The 16983-nt window shown below is 43.2% G+C and overlaps 2 protein-coding genes and 1 long non-coding RNA gene across 3 annotated transcripts; 2 read left to right on the forward strand and 1 right to left on the reverse strand.

Annotated features, from left to right (window-relative positions):
* Positions 1 to 4954: 4954 nt before the first annotated feature.
* On the reverse strand, positions 4955 to 5626 carry LOC118416275 (protein wech-like). Its single transcript, XM_035821363.1, has one exon. The coding sequence runs from the start codon at positions 5624 to 5626 to the stop codon at positions 4955 to 4957; it is 672 nt and encodes a 223-aa protein (XP_035677256.1).
* A 5802-nt stretch (positions 5627 to 11428) lies between these two features.
* On the forward strand, positions 11429 to 12377 carry LOC118415315. The gene is made up of 3 exons (XR_004831099.1): positions 11429 to 11511; positions 11750 to 11805; positions 12217 to 12377. It is a non-coding gene; the product is annotated as an uncharacterized LOC118415315 (long non-coding RNA).
* Positions 12378 to 12660: 283 nt separating this feature from the next.
* LOC118416513 lies at positions 12661 to 16346 on the forward strand. Its single transcript, XM_035821634.1, has 8 exons — positions 12661 to 12717; positions 12925 to 13308; positions 13494 to 13610; positions 14048 to 14213; positions 14656 to 14846; positions 15012 to 15087; positions 15307 to 15512; positions 16016 to 16346. The coding sequence occupies exons 1-8, from the start codon at positions 12700 to 12702 to the stop codon at positions 16160 to 16162; spliced, it is 1305 nt and encodes a 434-aa protein (XP_035677527.1). The 5' UTR covers positions 12661 to 12699; the 3' UTR covers positions 16163 to 16346.
* Positions 16347 to 16983: the final 637 nt, after the last annotated feature.

Below are 16983 nucleotides of genomic sequence, written 5' to 3' on the forward strand. Positions count from 1 at the left end.
AGAGACTAATGAGAGCGAATACTATGTTACTCAGTCCTATGATCGCTAAAATGTGATTACTCTCAAAGGCATGCCCCTATTGCTCAAATGGTAGCAGCCTCACAGTCGGGATCCCGACTACATTTAGTTCGTAACTGGACGATTATATCTAAATAGATAAATTGAAGGAGAAAACTTGTGTCAAAGGTATGGTCTGTTTGCTTAAGTCAGCTCTTCACTGACTGAATCAGAGTTGAACTATAAGTTGCAACGGCAACATAGAAAACTGGACTACCGAAGGGGTAGCGATCTTCGGGTGCCGACCAAAGCTAAACAAGACTGGACTCCAGGCTAGATTTTCTTTTCGCCATGTAGGCCAGAATTTTAAGATCATTGGACGCACTAAGCTTAAGGACAGCGTCATTGTTCTTTGAGTCGAATTTGTGTTGCTGAACTTATACACTCCCAGCCTAGCCCTCTATCCATTCTAATATTGCGGGTACACGTACCTTGTGAGCTGTTTGAGGTTGGTGGCGGTACGGTACCCTGTGTTTTGGTGGAAGCAATGGTTGTTGTCTGCCCACCCGTATAACGTATCTAAAAAGAACAACAAGGCATAGGTGATTGGTCTTAAACTGGTTGATCATCACGTTTCCGGCGTATGTCGAATATCACTCCGTTTCTGCTGTTTTGGATGGAACTAAGAACACGGCATTGAAGCCAAGACTTCATTGAACATTGTACTATGATGTACTTCGGAATCCAGAGTTTCCTGGCAATATTCCAAATCTTCTAGAGCAAAGAGACTATAACATAATGGTACAAATAAGTATGTGAATTGAGGAGTCCGAAAGTACGACAACAGACAACAAGAAATAAACCAGCTCACCGTGGATATGGACAAGAGATTGACCGTTCTCACCCTCTCAGAAATGCAGCGGTCAGGCTGACCAGGGGTGGAGGGAGAGTCCACAGCAGGCTGACCAGGGGTGGAGGGAGAGTCCACATCAGGGTGACCAGGGGTGTGGTCACTGTCCATGGCTTTTGTCGGCTGTAGAGAGGAGATATTATAATTATATATTATGTATATTTGCCAACCTGTTTTATCATCATGATAACCTTTAGCTATTAATGGTTTTTACCATACATAGTTTGATATGAAACTGGTGGCCAAAGATCGATTAGTTCAACAGTAGATGGTTTAATGTGTAAAATGTCGTTGAAGTTTGCCGAAAAGTTGGATTTACCAAAAACGGTAAATGCCAGGTAAGTATTTTGTTGGTTGCTTTTTGGCAAACTAGATCATTGGATGTGAACATGCTACGCGTGATGCCTGATATCTTATTGATTATTCTTTATTATTTATTTTGTTATTGTTTTCTTTTCTTTTCAAAATATGTTAATGCTGAAGCAAAACGTTAAGACAGTCATTCGAAGACAAGGCAAAATCTTCCAGTATTGTAGTTTAAAACAGAGGACTTTATAGGAAGAACAATAACCGACACAAGCTCACCTTTTGACTATCGTGCTCGCTTGTGTTGATATACATCCCGACAAAGGCCCCACCGACGATCAGTAACACAAGAACGATGGCAATGGTCAAGGCAGTGCAAACCCAGCGAGATGCACACACTGAAAAATTATCAATCTGTTTAGTATCATAAATGTATATTGTGACACCTTAAAAGAGAATGGGTGGATACAAAGGAAACACTTCAGCACATTTAAGCACTCTTTATAGGGAAGCTTTATTGACAGTAAGGTAAAATAGAGTGAATTTCGCATTGTCGACTTTGAACAACAAAATAGAGATACAAACTAAATTCTTAACAAACTTGATTTATTAATCTATCTTGATACAATCAGTGGGGGATATATGTATGTGTCACTGCATTTCTAGTTACAAAGTACGCTTTTGTGTATTTATTTATCTTTACATTGTAAGAGCTGCTAAGTCTAAAGATATAGTTAAATATACCTATGTTGTCAAGTCTCTTGTAGTATATTGAATTTAAACAAAAATCGTGAACAATTCATTACGTACGACATCATATCTAGAGCATTCCATGGACACACACTCACACACACACGCACACAAAAAAACACCCACACAGACACGCACACTCACACCTGCTCAACATCATTCAATGGATGTGAAAACAAACACTTTGTAGAAGTGACTCACCACAATCTGAATCTTGACGAGCGTTTGGTACTAGTGGGTTCGGGTTGCCAGTGTTTTGTACGTACATTGGATTCGGGTTCAATGCGTTTTGCGGGTACATTGGATTCGGGCTCAGCCAGTATTGGGCGGGTGCCTGCAAGGTGTTATCAAAGACCGAAGCGTTTGAATCGTTGCAGCTGCTTGAAGAAGGCGTGCTTGTGTCAGTCTGTTCGTTGCTGTCGGTGTCACGCTGACCCATGTAGGCAACAGCGTACGGTGTAATGTCGACAGCGTCTTCCTCTTCCTGGTATCTAACAGCATATGGCTGGCATGTGAGGTCGCCAAAACCTGCATCCGGTTGTGAGGTACATCTTTGGGTGTCTTCGTCGGCATCGCGGGCGTTTCGAGAGCTCGTTGAAATGCAGGGTTTGTCCCCACCTGAATCGAAGGCCGGTTTCGGGGGAACATTAGACCCGTGCATCGGTGTGCTTTGTGGATACATCGGATTAGAGTTACAAGTGTTGGGATTAAGGGTATCTTGGTTATACGTTGGGTTTTGATCTCTGGCGTTTTTTGAGCTAATGGGATTTGAAGAAAGGGCATCCGATGGACGGTGAGTGCCACCCATGTTCTGAGCATCACCCACTGAATCTGGAGTGCAAGCAGAATTTTCGGATGACCTGCATGCTCCGAAGGTGACAGAGATACCAGTGCGTCCTCTTGAAGCTGTCCCTGGTGTCTGGATGGGTTTCTTTTTTCTTCTCATCCCTTTCGACAGTGTCTGTATGAACACCAAGTCATCCTTGGACATGTACGCAGCTACAAATGCTTCAACTTTGGCATCGCCAGTGACACCCGTTGGTGGTCTATCGCTCGCTTCAGCAACTCTTCTTACAGACATGCGGTAATCATCTTTCTCATCGTCTCCCTTATAGCCAGCACTGTCAACTTGTTTTGCAGCTTTTCTGCGTCTGGTCAGAGGAACTGTTGCCCTCATTTCCTCTCAAGAGAAAACATTTGTGCTGTTTTCTGCGACTGTCTTTGAGGTGAGATCATTGGCCATACTTCTTAAAGGTCTCCAAAGGTATTATGTTAGGTGGTGTTGACGTCGTTATATCAGGCTGCAGAGTGGAGCTCATCTGCAACATCAGACTGGTTACTGTTTTTTTCTAGTTCAACTTGGTCGTTTTATATGCTGATTTATCAGAAAAACTCTATTTGTTGTACGTGCACCACTGGCTGTTTGAATATGTGCGTGGGTGTACTCATCATAAAACATTATGTTACTGTCTTGACTTTGGCAGTTCTAATAAGACCAGGAAGAAGAGCAGAAGAACTAATTTCCTATGTATCTATTTCTCACGTGCCAGACAATTTCAATCGCTGTTGTGTTATGCCATGGTAACGTGGCCCAACATCGTTACTTTCATGTATATTGATTTACTCCACGTTCACGTGTACAATCATAAGACAACCATACAACATGGGTAGAAACACAATCAGTGCAAAACTTTTTATTGTGGTGACGGAAACATTAGCAACAAATTGACAAGAATATGTAACCAATGAATTACTCATGATGAGGCCGGGAAGGTACCATCTTCACAACTACGAAAACTCTTCGAGAGAACATCCTCATCTGAACGCCATTCTGTTTCCCGTTAAAAGTTAAGAAAAATCAAAATGTCTTCGGTGAATATTGTCCTTGCTACTTTGTCATGTATAACTGACGTCAAATACATCTTCAACAGTAATAACAATGAGAATGAAAATAAGAATAATAATAATAATGGGACTCTTTACATAATCTTCAACACTAACACACTGAAGAGCTAAGAGAATTGCACAATATACTACAGTCCCCAGGACAGTTGTTACACTTGTTACATATACAGAGAACACCATCTACATTGCATGGATTGAAAACTTTAAGAGCAGTATAGACTACTTTCAAATAGGTGTTATGTACATTGTGCAAGTTGTTTTCCTGGGTGAATACATTCGAATGAAATAAGAGTACGGATGGTCACAGCCCTGTATTTACACGACAGACTCCTACTATTCATACTCATTGAGAAATTAATGTCCTTGCTACTTTGTCATGTATAAGTGACGCCAAACACATCCTCAACGATTATGATAATGAGATAAAAAGAAAAAAACGATCCAACAGAACAAACGAGTTTCACGTTTTCAACTGGTTGTATCGCTACCAGGCAGCACTGCCTGTTGAAAAATCAGGCGAGAGAAACAGCAAAATAGACCAAACAATATACCAAATGAGTTAGTTAGCCGTACCACTTTGTCGGCAAACTCATTGGTACATCTTCAGTCTATTGGGCCCATTTTACTATTGTTCAAGTAACCAATGCAGTATGGCAGAGACTAGGATGACCGCAGGCTGCAGTCTTCGTCAAGTTAAATGCAGGATAATTTCAGACATTCAAGTTACCTTAATTACTGACACGTGGCGTCAGCAATCGATGGTCTAAAGTGATTAATCTTCTAAATAATCCTAACCACTCACAAAGATAAGCTGACAAAAAGCACAATGCACTCATACTATATCCACTGGCACAGTAGTACATAGCAGTCTTACTACAGAGGAAACCATCTTAAACTTGACCATACAAGAGTTACTGTACGTTTTGTCGTGTCAATAAAACTTGTCTAAACAGGACACGTTAAAACTAATAGTTATATAATACTTTTGAATAAACGATATGTGTAGAGGATAGGGCACTGCAACATCCGAATGAAATGACAAGGATGTTCACAGCCCTGTATTTACACAACAGACTCATACTATGCCTACTCATCCGGAAATACCATCTCTCGTGGAAAGATTGTCGCGACAGAAGCTGCGTCTGTCACCACCAACTGTCCACCCGGTCCCACAGCAACAGCCCACGGGTTTGTAAAGTTCACAACGGTGCGGACAAACTCCCCGCGGCTTGTGAACATGTCCACCCGTCCGTTTGCCGAGTCAGCCACGAAGATGTGACCAAGAAGGTCGGTACAGATACCTCGAGGTTTGCCTTTACCGACACTCACAGTGTCGAACGAGAATGAGTACTGCCCGACGTGATCGTACACATGGACGCGGGAAACAGAAGTGTCCGTAACAAGAATATTCCCGTCCTTGTCTGTTGTGGCGTACTGCAGTTGGACGCCTTCTTGCTTGCCGAAACTTCCATCAAGTGAGCCGTTTGGTGTGAACATCAAAATTTCGTTAGACGCTACCACGATGATACTGTTATCGCGCGCGTCCACAGAAATTCTGGGATACCACTGAGCTACACTTGGCACGTCAAACGTGGCCACCGGCAGGCCGTCTTTACTGTACTGTACCACCCGCACAGCGCCGGCGGCCGCCACCCAGATACGGCCCTCTTTGTCAACGTCCACGTCGGCAGGGTAGATTACTTTGCCTTCTCCACCCGGGACCACTGCTGGGAAAAGTCGGAGGGAAACGCCGTTCATGTTGAAGACTTGGACGCGTCGGTTGCTCCATTCGGCGACAAATATCTCATCATCATCAGACACGGCCACACCGCCTGGACTGCCGAGGTCTCCACGTGACGCTCCTTTCCCTCCGAACACGATCGGCTTCGAGTTGACGTAGTCATCTGTAGTAGCACACAATATAGTGTTACTCTGTCTTATGATTTCTAGGTGTATTTGCACTTAAAGGGATGCTCTGGGGATGGTGACAGACGGTCACCGAAACGTCAATGTAAATAAGCGTAGGATTGTGTGAAAAGTCTTATTCAGTGACGCAACAGCCAGAAGAAGGTGTCTATTCGTGGACTGGAAGCACAAATTGATAACTTTTTTCTTCAAAAAGGTCAAATACTAATGAATCTATGGAAAGTGGCCTTGTTTCAACATTGAATTTGTAATTTGGATACAGCTAGCTGCACAAGCTTTTTCAGCCCCCTCCGTCCACTATGATATTGATCATGATTACAGTTACCTTGTGAGCTGTAGGGAGTTGATGGCGGTACGGTACCCTGTGGACTAGTGGAGGCTGTGGTTGCTGCCTGTCCGCCAAAAGGACGTATCTGTAAAAGACCAAAAGGTTATCAGCAATTGGTCGTCACCTGATCATGTGATTTTCCATAGTGGTCATCATCATCATCATGATCATCACGGTTGCCCGGACCAGGTCCACTCTCTCCTTCCAAACGTCTCTGTCCCCCATAGCATTCTCTAAGTCCTCAACCCGCAACCCCACATCACGAGCAAGCAAGTGGTAAAGCCAGTGTACCTCAGAGTTAAAATTACCCTGCCCCTTTCTCCTGTTTTGGATGAAACGAAGTTTGGTGAGAACACGGCATTAAAACTAAGAGATATGATATACCTCCTCATTTTCCTTCCAATCTTGCAAATCATCTAGATCAGAAACGATTAGCCAGTGGCCATTAGTGCCAATAACATGTGAGTATTGTAGAGTATAGGAGGACGGCAGAAAACAAGAAATAAAGCAGCTCACCGTGGGTTTGGACAAGAGATCGGCCATTGTCGTCCTCTCATCAGAGTTGCAGCAGTCAGGCTGACCAGGGGTGGAGGGAGAGTCCACATCAGGGTGACCAGAGGTGTGGTCAGTGTTCGTAGGTGTTGTCGGCCACCCCGTCGGCTGGACAGAGGATAGAATGTTGAAAGTTTTACATTGGCGATTAATGGTCGTCAGGTATTCAAAACTTATGTGTAAGAAGCGTTTCGATGTGTTATCAGTTACAAGTATACCAGAGGCAGATAAGTTCAACCGTAGATGGCATCTTAATGTATACAACATCGTTGGAACTTAATATTTTTAGTTCGCCTTTTATGTACATGTACGCTACGCCTGATGTCAGAAATCTTATTCTAACAGCTTCTTTTTTCATAATGTTGATACTAGAATAAAACATTCAGACATATTGAATACGCTTAATTAGCTCATAAGCAAATACCGGCCTTTCTACGTTTCAAACTATGACATGATGCTAGAATAAAACATTCAGACCTATTCATTTGTATAAACCTTATGATCGTTAAATAGAGAAACTGTCACAAAAGAAAAGAGGAATGAAAGACACAGGCCTTGTGACTATCCTGCTCGCCGGTGTTGAGATACATTCCGGCAAAGGTTCCACCGAAGACTAGTAACACCAGAACAATGGCAGCGGATACAGAAGCGCATACCCAGCGAGATGTACACACTGAAAAACCATCCATGACATCGGTAAAGGAAATGGATGGATTATGGATACAAACAAAATACTTCTGAATAAATACCATACGCACCATAGGTTACATGATTGACATCAATTCAAACAGTCCTAGAGTATGATTTTACATAAAACAATTCACACACACACACACACACACACACACACACACACACACACACACACACACACACACTTACTTACTTACTGATACACACAAACAAAGACACCCAGAGAAGCAGAGACACGCACCCACGTTCACACGTTCACACACACCAAGATGACAACATGTACAAAGATGTGACTGAAACAAATACTTTGAAATGTAAACGTATCTCACCACAAATTGTTTCTTGTTGGGCGTTAGGCACCGGATTCGGGTTCAGCGCGTTTGGTACATACATCGGATTCGGGTTCAGTGCGTTTTGTGGGTACGTCGGATTCGGGTTCAATGCGTTTTCTCCGTACATCGGATTCGGATCCAATGCGTTATCATCAAAGACCGAAATGTCCGTGTCGCTGGCGCTGCTTGAAGGCGTGTTTGTGTTTGTATCTGTTTGACCGGTAGTATCAGAGTCATCCTGACCCATGTAGGCAACGGCGTACGGTGTAATATCGACAGCATCGTCATCCTCCTCCCGGTATCTAACAGCATAGGGCTGGCATGTCGGGTCGCTAGGACCTGCATCTGGTCCAGAGGTGGCTTCATCATCTTCTTGATTTGCCGCTGCATCCCGCTGAATACTGAGATTGTCTAAGGCGGGTTCAGTGTGGGTATTCATCTGCTGCATTTGGGCATTTATTGGGTGCGTCTGCTTTGGATTTTGTGGGTTTAGGGTGTGTTTGTTCGAATCGAAGGCTGCGTCCGGTTGAACGCCAGACCTCGATGTCGGTGTACTTTGCGGATACATCGGATTGGAGTTCCGAATACTGGGGTTTGGGGCATCTTGGTTATAGGTAGGGTTTGTGTCCCGGGCGTTTAGAGACCTGGTGGAATTTGGAGGAAAGATGTCCGATGGATGACGAGCGGCACCCGTGTTCCTATCTTCCCCCATAAAGGCTGGAGTGTTAGCAGTATTTTGGGATGACCCGCATTCCCGAAAGTTGGTAGAGATATCAGTGCGTCCTCTTGAAGCTGTCTCTGGTGTCTGGATGGGTTTCTTCTTTCTTCGCATCCCTTTCGACATTGTCTGAATGAACACCAAGTCATCCTTGGACATGTACGCAGCTGCAAATGCTTCAACATTGGTACCGCTAGCAGTAACACCAGTCGGTGGCCCATTGTCGTCTTCACCATCTCTTCTCACAGACATCATGTCATCATCATCGTCCTCATCGTCTCCCTTGTAGCCGGAACTGCTCACAGGTCTTACAGTGCTCCCGGATCTGATCGGCCTCATGTTGTCGCTTGAGAAACACTTTGCGATGTCTCCAGGTTCCTCGGCCATGCTTCTGATCATGACAGGACTGCTTTCGGCCTTGTGGTAGGTACTTGATAAAACCCTCTTGGGGATTGATGGTTCTGATGATGAAGGGATGTGCCGTGATGTGATCACTCGCTCCGGCTGAACAGCCAAGTTTATCTGCAACACCAGACTGGTTACCGCTGTTTTATCGTTCACTTCAACTTTCTTCTATCCAGCCCTTTGTTTATTCACGCCGGTACTAGCCCAATGCACGTTTTGTTTGCGCGTGTACTCATGAGTTAACATCATTTTCTCGTGAATTCGGCAATTATGATCAGGCCAAGAGGAAATGTCATAATTAATTACTTCTTTGCTAAAATATAAAACTCAATTTGTTGCCAATTGTTTCCTTTCATCAGGTGCCAGACAATTTCAGTCGATGTTTTGCTGTTGAACGTGACCCATCATCGTTTCTGTCATGTATTAGTTATTTGTAGTGCGTGGATGCGTCACTGTGACACGTGCTGCTACTTCATGGGGGTGGGGTGGCTTGCTTAATAATGACTGTACCGATGTCTTTAGCCAAGAACATTACCTTTTTATTGAATTCTATTATTCGTTGTTTCAGACATGTGTTAATCATAGTTTGAAAGACGGTCCTGATAGTCTTATTCAGATTTCAGGTATTCACCTCTTCTTATTTTTCATTCGCCAAATCATTCATTAAAGCTGGAATCTCCTTGCAGAGCCTCCCATTCCAAGTCGCTTAACGAAGCTGCCACCCCCCTGCAGACCCTCGCGTCACTGTCGTCAAAGGGACGCTGGTCCTGCATCTTTTACGACTACGACAAAAAAGCTATTTATAGTGAAAAAGTTAAACTATAAAGTTTTAAAACATATGTCAGACACAATCAAAGCACTGGCAATTAAGGTAAGTGTCACAACAGTGCAAAGCATCCCCAAAGCATGCAGATAGCTTCCACCAGATACATTTCCATAAAAGACAACTACCTGTATGTACATGTCCAATGGGAACACGTTTCATCTAGCCATCGGTGTATGATGAGGCACAAGTATTATTATTGAAATGTGTTTCCTGTAATAAGAACCATTCATTAATACCACGAGGAGTCAGAAAACAAGGTAGACCCTTGTATCATTTATATCTACAAAGTGCTCTCAGGTTTGGAAGTTTAAATTTCCGGCACGCTTCGTTCACCTTCAGTAAAGGGTCTATAAAAGACACAACAATTGCAGAGACTTAATGGCGATCTTTGATCTGAATTCTTTTGTACGCGGCCAAAATGACTAACGCAAGATTTTATTAAAAGTTGAAAGGAGAAAACAAACATTGACATTTTATTATCCAATGTGTTTATTCAAATGGAAAGGTTCAAAGTGCTGCTATTTCACATAAAAGACGACAGAGTTTACCGAACACTCGACAGTCCTCACAGTTAAGTTGGAATATGTACTGACAAGCAAGTATCACCATCTGTGCTTGTGGATTCAATACCGCATGTTACGTACATGTTAAACATACAAACTTGAAGATAGAGTAACGTTACGGTGCTGGCACGAATACAAATGTCCCATCTGGTCTTCCCACCGCAATATGCATATAGATACGAGCAGTTACCGATTTCAGACATTGCGAGATAGACGATTGCTTTTATTTGGTAACTGTTATGATAGTGCCTAGTTTGAGGTATATACGAGGCGTTTGAGGTCACAGACTTCATAACTTTAGTTTTTGCTTGTAAACATGAATTCGACTACGGGGAAATTTGTACTACTATGTCCTACAGTGTTTTTTAATCGATACATACACTTTCTCTCTCTTTCTCTTTCTTTCTCACTCTTTCTCTCTCACACTACCTCATGCCTTGAAAATAGTTCACATTGTTCTGTATCGCAGGTAGTGAAAATGTTCAAAAGGTGGACAGAAGCTGCTTGCAAAATATACGAGAGGCATCTTTTATTAGATCAAGCAGCTCCTTGATTAGATTCACATCAAAAGCGTGGGTCAGGAAATGAAATAATTCCGCCCATTGTTGAAAACAACTTTTTAAAAGTGGTAAGCAAGCATAATATGTACGATAGGAAAACATCACTGACATTTTGGAAAGGGCTTTACACTTGAGATTGCTACATAAGATTGCTGGTTTTTCCTCAAGCGCAGGAGTCTCGGTGAGAGCCAGGAGTCAGTGTGGGCAGTGAGTGAGCCGGCGGGAAGGAAAGGTAGGGCACCTCTTTTATCTTGTTCGTGCCACCGAAGGAGAAAACGCTCCTTTCATTAGACATGAAATAAGAAGTGAACGAGTCTCTTGAACATACTACGGTGAACCTGTGCGAGACATTTACTTCAATTTAAAGAGGTAACCGGTAACAGAAGCGGATGTTATGGCCCTTTAGAATCCATTTAGAGAATGTAAGAACACATGATATCCAGCTTAGACGAAAAAGACTAAGTTGTGCACAATGTACTATTCAAAGGTGGCAGAGACTAGTACCTATGGGGATATGGTTGGCTCTTTAGACTGAGCATAAATCCAGTTGCTTGATTAATTTTGTACCAAGTAATGTTTTACATGAATGCCTAACATTTGCCGATGTATAATTGATATCTATTGTTTACTTTCAATGGTTTCAGGCAACATGTCTGCCCTCAATCTCCTTGTGCTGTTGGCGACCCTCTTCCTTGTAAGTGCAGGTTGGGTCTTAGCTGACAATTTGGAGAAAACTCCAGGTAAGATCTAGGAAATGTAATCAATTAGATTATCAGGGTTAATTTGACCGTAGACATGGGGATAATTAACATGTTGGTCCTGGTTTGAAAGATCAATAAAAGTACCTCTCATGCAAATAATGCATAATATCGGTTATATGTATGAGAAACAAAGGGACTGTAACAAGCATAACTCGGGAGCTTTTTCATCCGTATTGGATACTGATGGTGCCATTTTTCTTCTGACACTTCAATACAGTCGATGAACTTCGTGAAAGGGGATTCCAGGTCACTGACGGCTGTGTAAACCACAAGGTATGGTCATTTAGGCTTTTCACAATAAGATACTATCTCATTGTAACTTAAATTGGTCGACAGGCACCCGACATGCAGACATGTTTTGGCTTTTGGTTTCTACATAATCATTTTCAGTGTTTATTGTACACGTCATTGGATAACCTTGAAGAATATAGCTTCGGAGACATTCTACGCAATTGGGCAATTGGGGGTTTTGACTAACGGTAATTTATGTAAACGGACAAAGCAAATTATCAGTCAACGACTAGCTATAAGATACGTTGGACGTAATTGGTTTTGCCATCTCTATTTTAACATATAGAAGTGATGCTTATAGAACGTATTTTAATTTGAATTGTGTTGTGTTTATCAAAAAACGATGACAACAACGACTACATTGCCATGTCTTATAATTACTGTTATTTATAGCATGGAGACCAGTGGGCATCTACCACAAAGGGGCTGAACTGTGCATGCTCCAGGGGGCGCAGCCTCTGCTACCCCGTGACCTGTCTGCCAGACACTCGCCTCGCTGTATTCAAGGGCCGCTGGGACTGTGTCTTCGACGACGACGACGAATATGACAAGCACAGTGCTGGTAAGGGAATCAATGATTCAGACTCAATCAAACACCAGCTGATATTAATTTTTTTGCCCTAATTTCTGGTACCCTTTCTTTCTTATCATTACTGTCTCCGTCCATCTCTTTACAGATTAGAATGAATATGCTCTTGTTAGATACAAATTTGTCAACAGAAAAAGTGCATAAGTTGCTATTATGTCACCTATGTTTGCAAAACCAAAACAGAGTTCCCATATTTTTTTGCATTATGGCAAGAAAATGATTATATGTACCTTGTTCTTATAGATCCACTTCCAGATCCAAAGGCCGGCCTGACACAGGAGACCCGGATGGATGCACAGCATACCGTAAGCGGCCATGAAAATATTCGAGAACGCTTCCATTGAGATATCATTTCAGTACATGTTAGGATTATGAAGGCTTCATTATTAAGTTCTTAAATATTTTCTTTATATGCTTCTCAGGTGTGTAAACATAAATTTCGATTTTACCAGACTGTCACCAACAATGATACTACTGCAATGACGCAATTTTCCATTGATGATTTCTTCTAGAAAACAGGCAATGCAAGCCCGCGAACGGGTATCACCGGTCTCGATGTCTTCTCCGCTCTCTTTGCGGTCGTCGGCGACATCGCTGACAACTTCGACCAAACAGAGGCTCAACTACAGGAGATCAAAGACAAGCTAGAAGAGCTGGACCAACAAATCAACCAACTATCATCACAAATCAGCAATCTACACGCTGCTGTGGAAGCGGGAAATCAGTGGGTGGCGGGCGTTATTCTTTACGGGCGTTATGAACAGAGGCTTCGCTTCTTGCTACACTACTTGAACGCGAGGCTGAGTGTTGACGACAACGGACAGTTTCAGCCAGACAGTCGGGCTCAGGAATGGGCTGATGAAGTGCTAGGTCTTTCATCGGACGGGGTGGAAGAGGTAAGTAAAATGTAAATCCACTCGGCGATGCACATTCCTTACCATGAAGACCTTATGTCGAGAATTCTTCATCAAATCATTCAATGTTTTATGTAGACTCATGACTCTCTAACAAATACCGATGTGTTGACCCATGATGTGAAAAACCCAGACACAAATTTTGATTCCGTTTGCTTCTGCTGCAGATCCTTTTCCACCTACATGACATGATGATGGGCACATCGGGCCTGTTTGGGGGTAGGTCTCTTTTTCTTATCTATGAGGCCCGAATGGAGGCCGCTTCAAACCGGTACTGGAATCAGGTAAGTTGATATCAAAAATTCAACATGAAATGTAGATGCTAATGTATCCTCAGCAGCAAAAACTAACGTCCTGACAGGAATAGACCCGGCATCAGAATGTCAACAAGAGAGCTACAAACCTCTGGAGTGCTTCCAACTTTAGGTCAACTCTGGTATCGTTCAGTTGGCAATGCTGCGGGTGAGTCGCTCCGATTTGTCTGAAGGAGTGAAGTGGCGATATCACATAGCCTGGAGTCAAGCCTTGTTTGCTCTTGTCCTAACTTCGGGAGCGGACCAAAGGAAAAAAGGCTTGGCTAGATATCACACAGCGACGACAGTGTACATGGTTTATTTATCAATCTTATCATGAATTCTATTTGATAGCGCCTACTAATTTGTTGTAGCAGCTCTTAATATACGTCGTGGCTTAATACATAGCTTCACTCAACATTGTCCAGGTGCATGACTTCCTTGAGTACGTCGTTTCTCTGGAGGTGTCAGGGTATGCTGCCAAAAGAACTGCTCTCCACATTAAGGGGAGATCAAGCAAGACAGCGGACATACTGGATGTTGGCAGGGAGAGGATTCGGCAACAAGGGGCCTACCTGGATCCATTTGTGAAAGGTAACCATTTCAAGAATATAATTTTCTTGTACATATGTTGGCCTGTTGTATTAGTTATGCTGGCCCGTCGGACATACAGTGTGAGTATAGTATCCCACATGCTTGATGGCTCCTCCATCTGACGTGCTTCTCGGCACCTGACTAGCGGTGATCTTCAGCCAGAGCTCCACCCTTCACTGTACGTTTCGTCCCTTCCCTCTGGTACGCCTCTGGGTGGGGGGACGACAGGGGAGGCGTCTCCCCCTGCCTCACTGCTACTCTTACTCCTCATGTTGTTTCCTTCGCCTACCCCAGGTCTTGTCTTTTATCCTCATCCAGAGCCAAAAGCTGGATTTCTCCACCTCCTCTGCCATAGTCTATACATACTTGGTCTATATGACAATTATATTAAGTTGTTTGCTGTTTCTCATCTATTTCGTTGTTGTCTTTGACTCTACCGCAGAATGGCCAACTGGAACCTACGGCCTGCCGATGACCAACACGGGTTGCCCGGCCTTTGCAGACGTAACCTGGCACGAAGGTCAGCGCTTCCAGGACCAGGACGGGGCCTCCCTCAGCAGCTGGAGTAGCGGGCTTCACTTTCCAAGCAACACCTACTACGGCGGCCACATGATCCAGAAATTCTGCATGAAGGTATGAGAAATAAATGGCTGTGTATTTGTTATTGCCAATTCATGCCGGTGTAGTGATACGATAAAATAGAAAATGAGGCTTTAGATTTCATAACTTCATGATTATGACTCTAAGTTAGGAAATTACCCACTCATGTTAAAAGAAAAACTGCCTTTTGTGAATCAGACTTTCAGTTACGAAGGGAGTGGTAATTGGCCGAGGGGGAGCTACTGCATTTTCCAGAAGTGGTCTTGCCCAAGCGGTAAGTCTTTCAAGGTGTTCATTTTAGACCTACGTATAGGTCAAATTTTTGTAACATGTCATAAACCAATTAACGTAGAAGATTTTTTTTGTAATTTTCAAACTTAACTTTTGGGAAGAGGTTGACAACTAATTCAGTGCTCTATTTTTTTTCATGGAATTGTCCAAAATTGTACTTCAAAGGAGAGCTCTGAATCTTATATCAGTATGTTATCAACAGGATTCCAAACAGGGTCTGTGTACTGGGATGATGAAGACAATGGCAACGACAACACTGTGAGTGGATCCTACCCAGATGGCGTGTACAACACCAACACCAGGATCTACTTCTGTTGCCGCAGCGACGGCAACCGTCGGACTCCCATCCTTCTACCGTCCCGCCGACCCTTCTACCTGTTCCGCCAATCCTCATATGGATGCCAGGAGGTATGTATATACTGATGCAGAAATATGCAACAACCTGAACAAACCAGATATGCATGTTTCAGCTAGCCTGGAGGCGGTGCGAAACTCCTTCCACAGCAAACTACCTTTCTAGGCAAACTCCCTTCCACGGCAAACTGACTTCCACGGCAAACCCCCTTTCCCGGCATTAGAGAAACTTAGCCAACTTTTAGCCAACCAGCGCCAGCCCCCCCCCCCCCCCCCCCGGAAAAAAAAAGCCCCTCATCAAAGTCTGCAAAGGAGCCTAAATATCAGTGATGTTCATGTAAATAGCGTTATTCTTATAATCCAGTACCATCGACGAATATCGGTAAGAAAAGTATAACAACAAAACATAGTTTCTCTCATGTCTAATACATCAGTCACAGTGGCACTACATTTGAATAAGCTCATGTTGTACAACAGCATGCCACACACATTATCTATGGTAATTTGGTCAACTGTTATTTTATTTACAAAATGTACATTATATGTACTTACAACAGGTGCTGAACATGCGAGTTACCGAAGAGTACTACCTATGGGACGATGAGAACTCCTACAATGATGACACCAACTGGGGATCCCACCCATATGACAGCGGTGATGGTCGCAACCACAAGCTCTGGTACTGCTACTACCAGCCTAACTAGTGAGAAACAACCAGATACCATTTACCCAAAAGAAAACTCTTTTGGCTATTCAGTGTATTCAAGCACTTTTTCTGATTAAACGTTACATTCCAGGTGTAAAAAGATGTTGCTACATGTATGTTCGAAAACTGTCAACACTTTGACCCTGAAACTGCAAACGCTAAAAAAATGAAAGCCTACTGCGCTAATAAATAAAGAGTATAATACTGCAGCAGCACTTTATCTGCCTTTGTTTTCCTTACTGTGTCAGTATTTTGCACAGCAAGAAACTGTAGACACTACTATATAGCCAATCCCAGTGACCTCTTGCATCGTTGGAGAAGAGAATAGTCTGCGTAAAGCTGGTGTCACACATTGCTTGACTGAAATTTTTGGCAGTACAAAATGTAATATATATATATATATATGGCCAATCTCCCCTCGACCACTGCATGACTTTTCGGATCCGCAGGTCATTAGCCCAGCCCAATGCAACAGGGTAGATCTTCAGGCGAAAAATATCCCCGACTCTGGCGAGTTAAAAATTTAGCGACCTTCTGGCAATCAACATAATTTTGGGTGAAGTGTGATGCCGGCTTGACTAACACAACTCTCTAGCCTGCTTAGCTCTCTGAGCCAGCTGAACAAAAGTCATCAGCAAAGTGTAAGCCCCCCCCCCCCCCCAAAGGCCCAGAAAGGCTACAAACTCTCCATGGAGCCCCTCAAACATACCTCAAATGCCCATCACAGTCTATGCGCAAATGCTGAGTATTACGTGGTATGAAAGGGCACTGGTAGCTGATTTTTAAATCCATCACATGATTTATTACAGTCTATCACAT

Source organism: Branchiostoma floridae, chromosome 5 (genome assembly GCF_000003815.2).
Source record: "Branchiostoma floridae strain S238N-H82 chromosome 5, Bfl_VNyyK, whole genome shotgun sequence".
NCBI classification, from domain to species: domain Eukaryota; kingdom Metazoa; phylum Chordata; class Leptocardii; order Amphioxiformes; family Branchiostomatidae; genus Branchiostoma; species Branchiostoma floridae.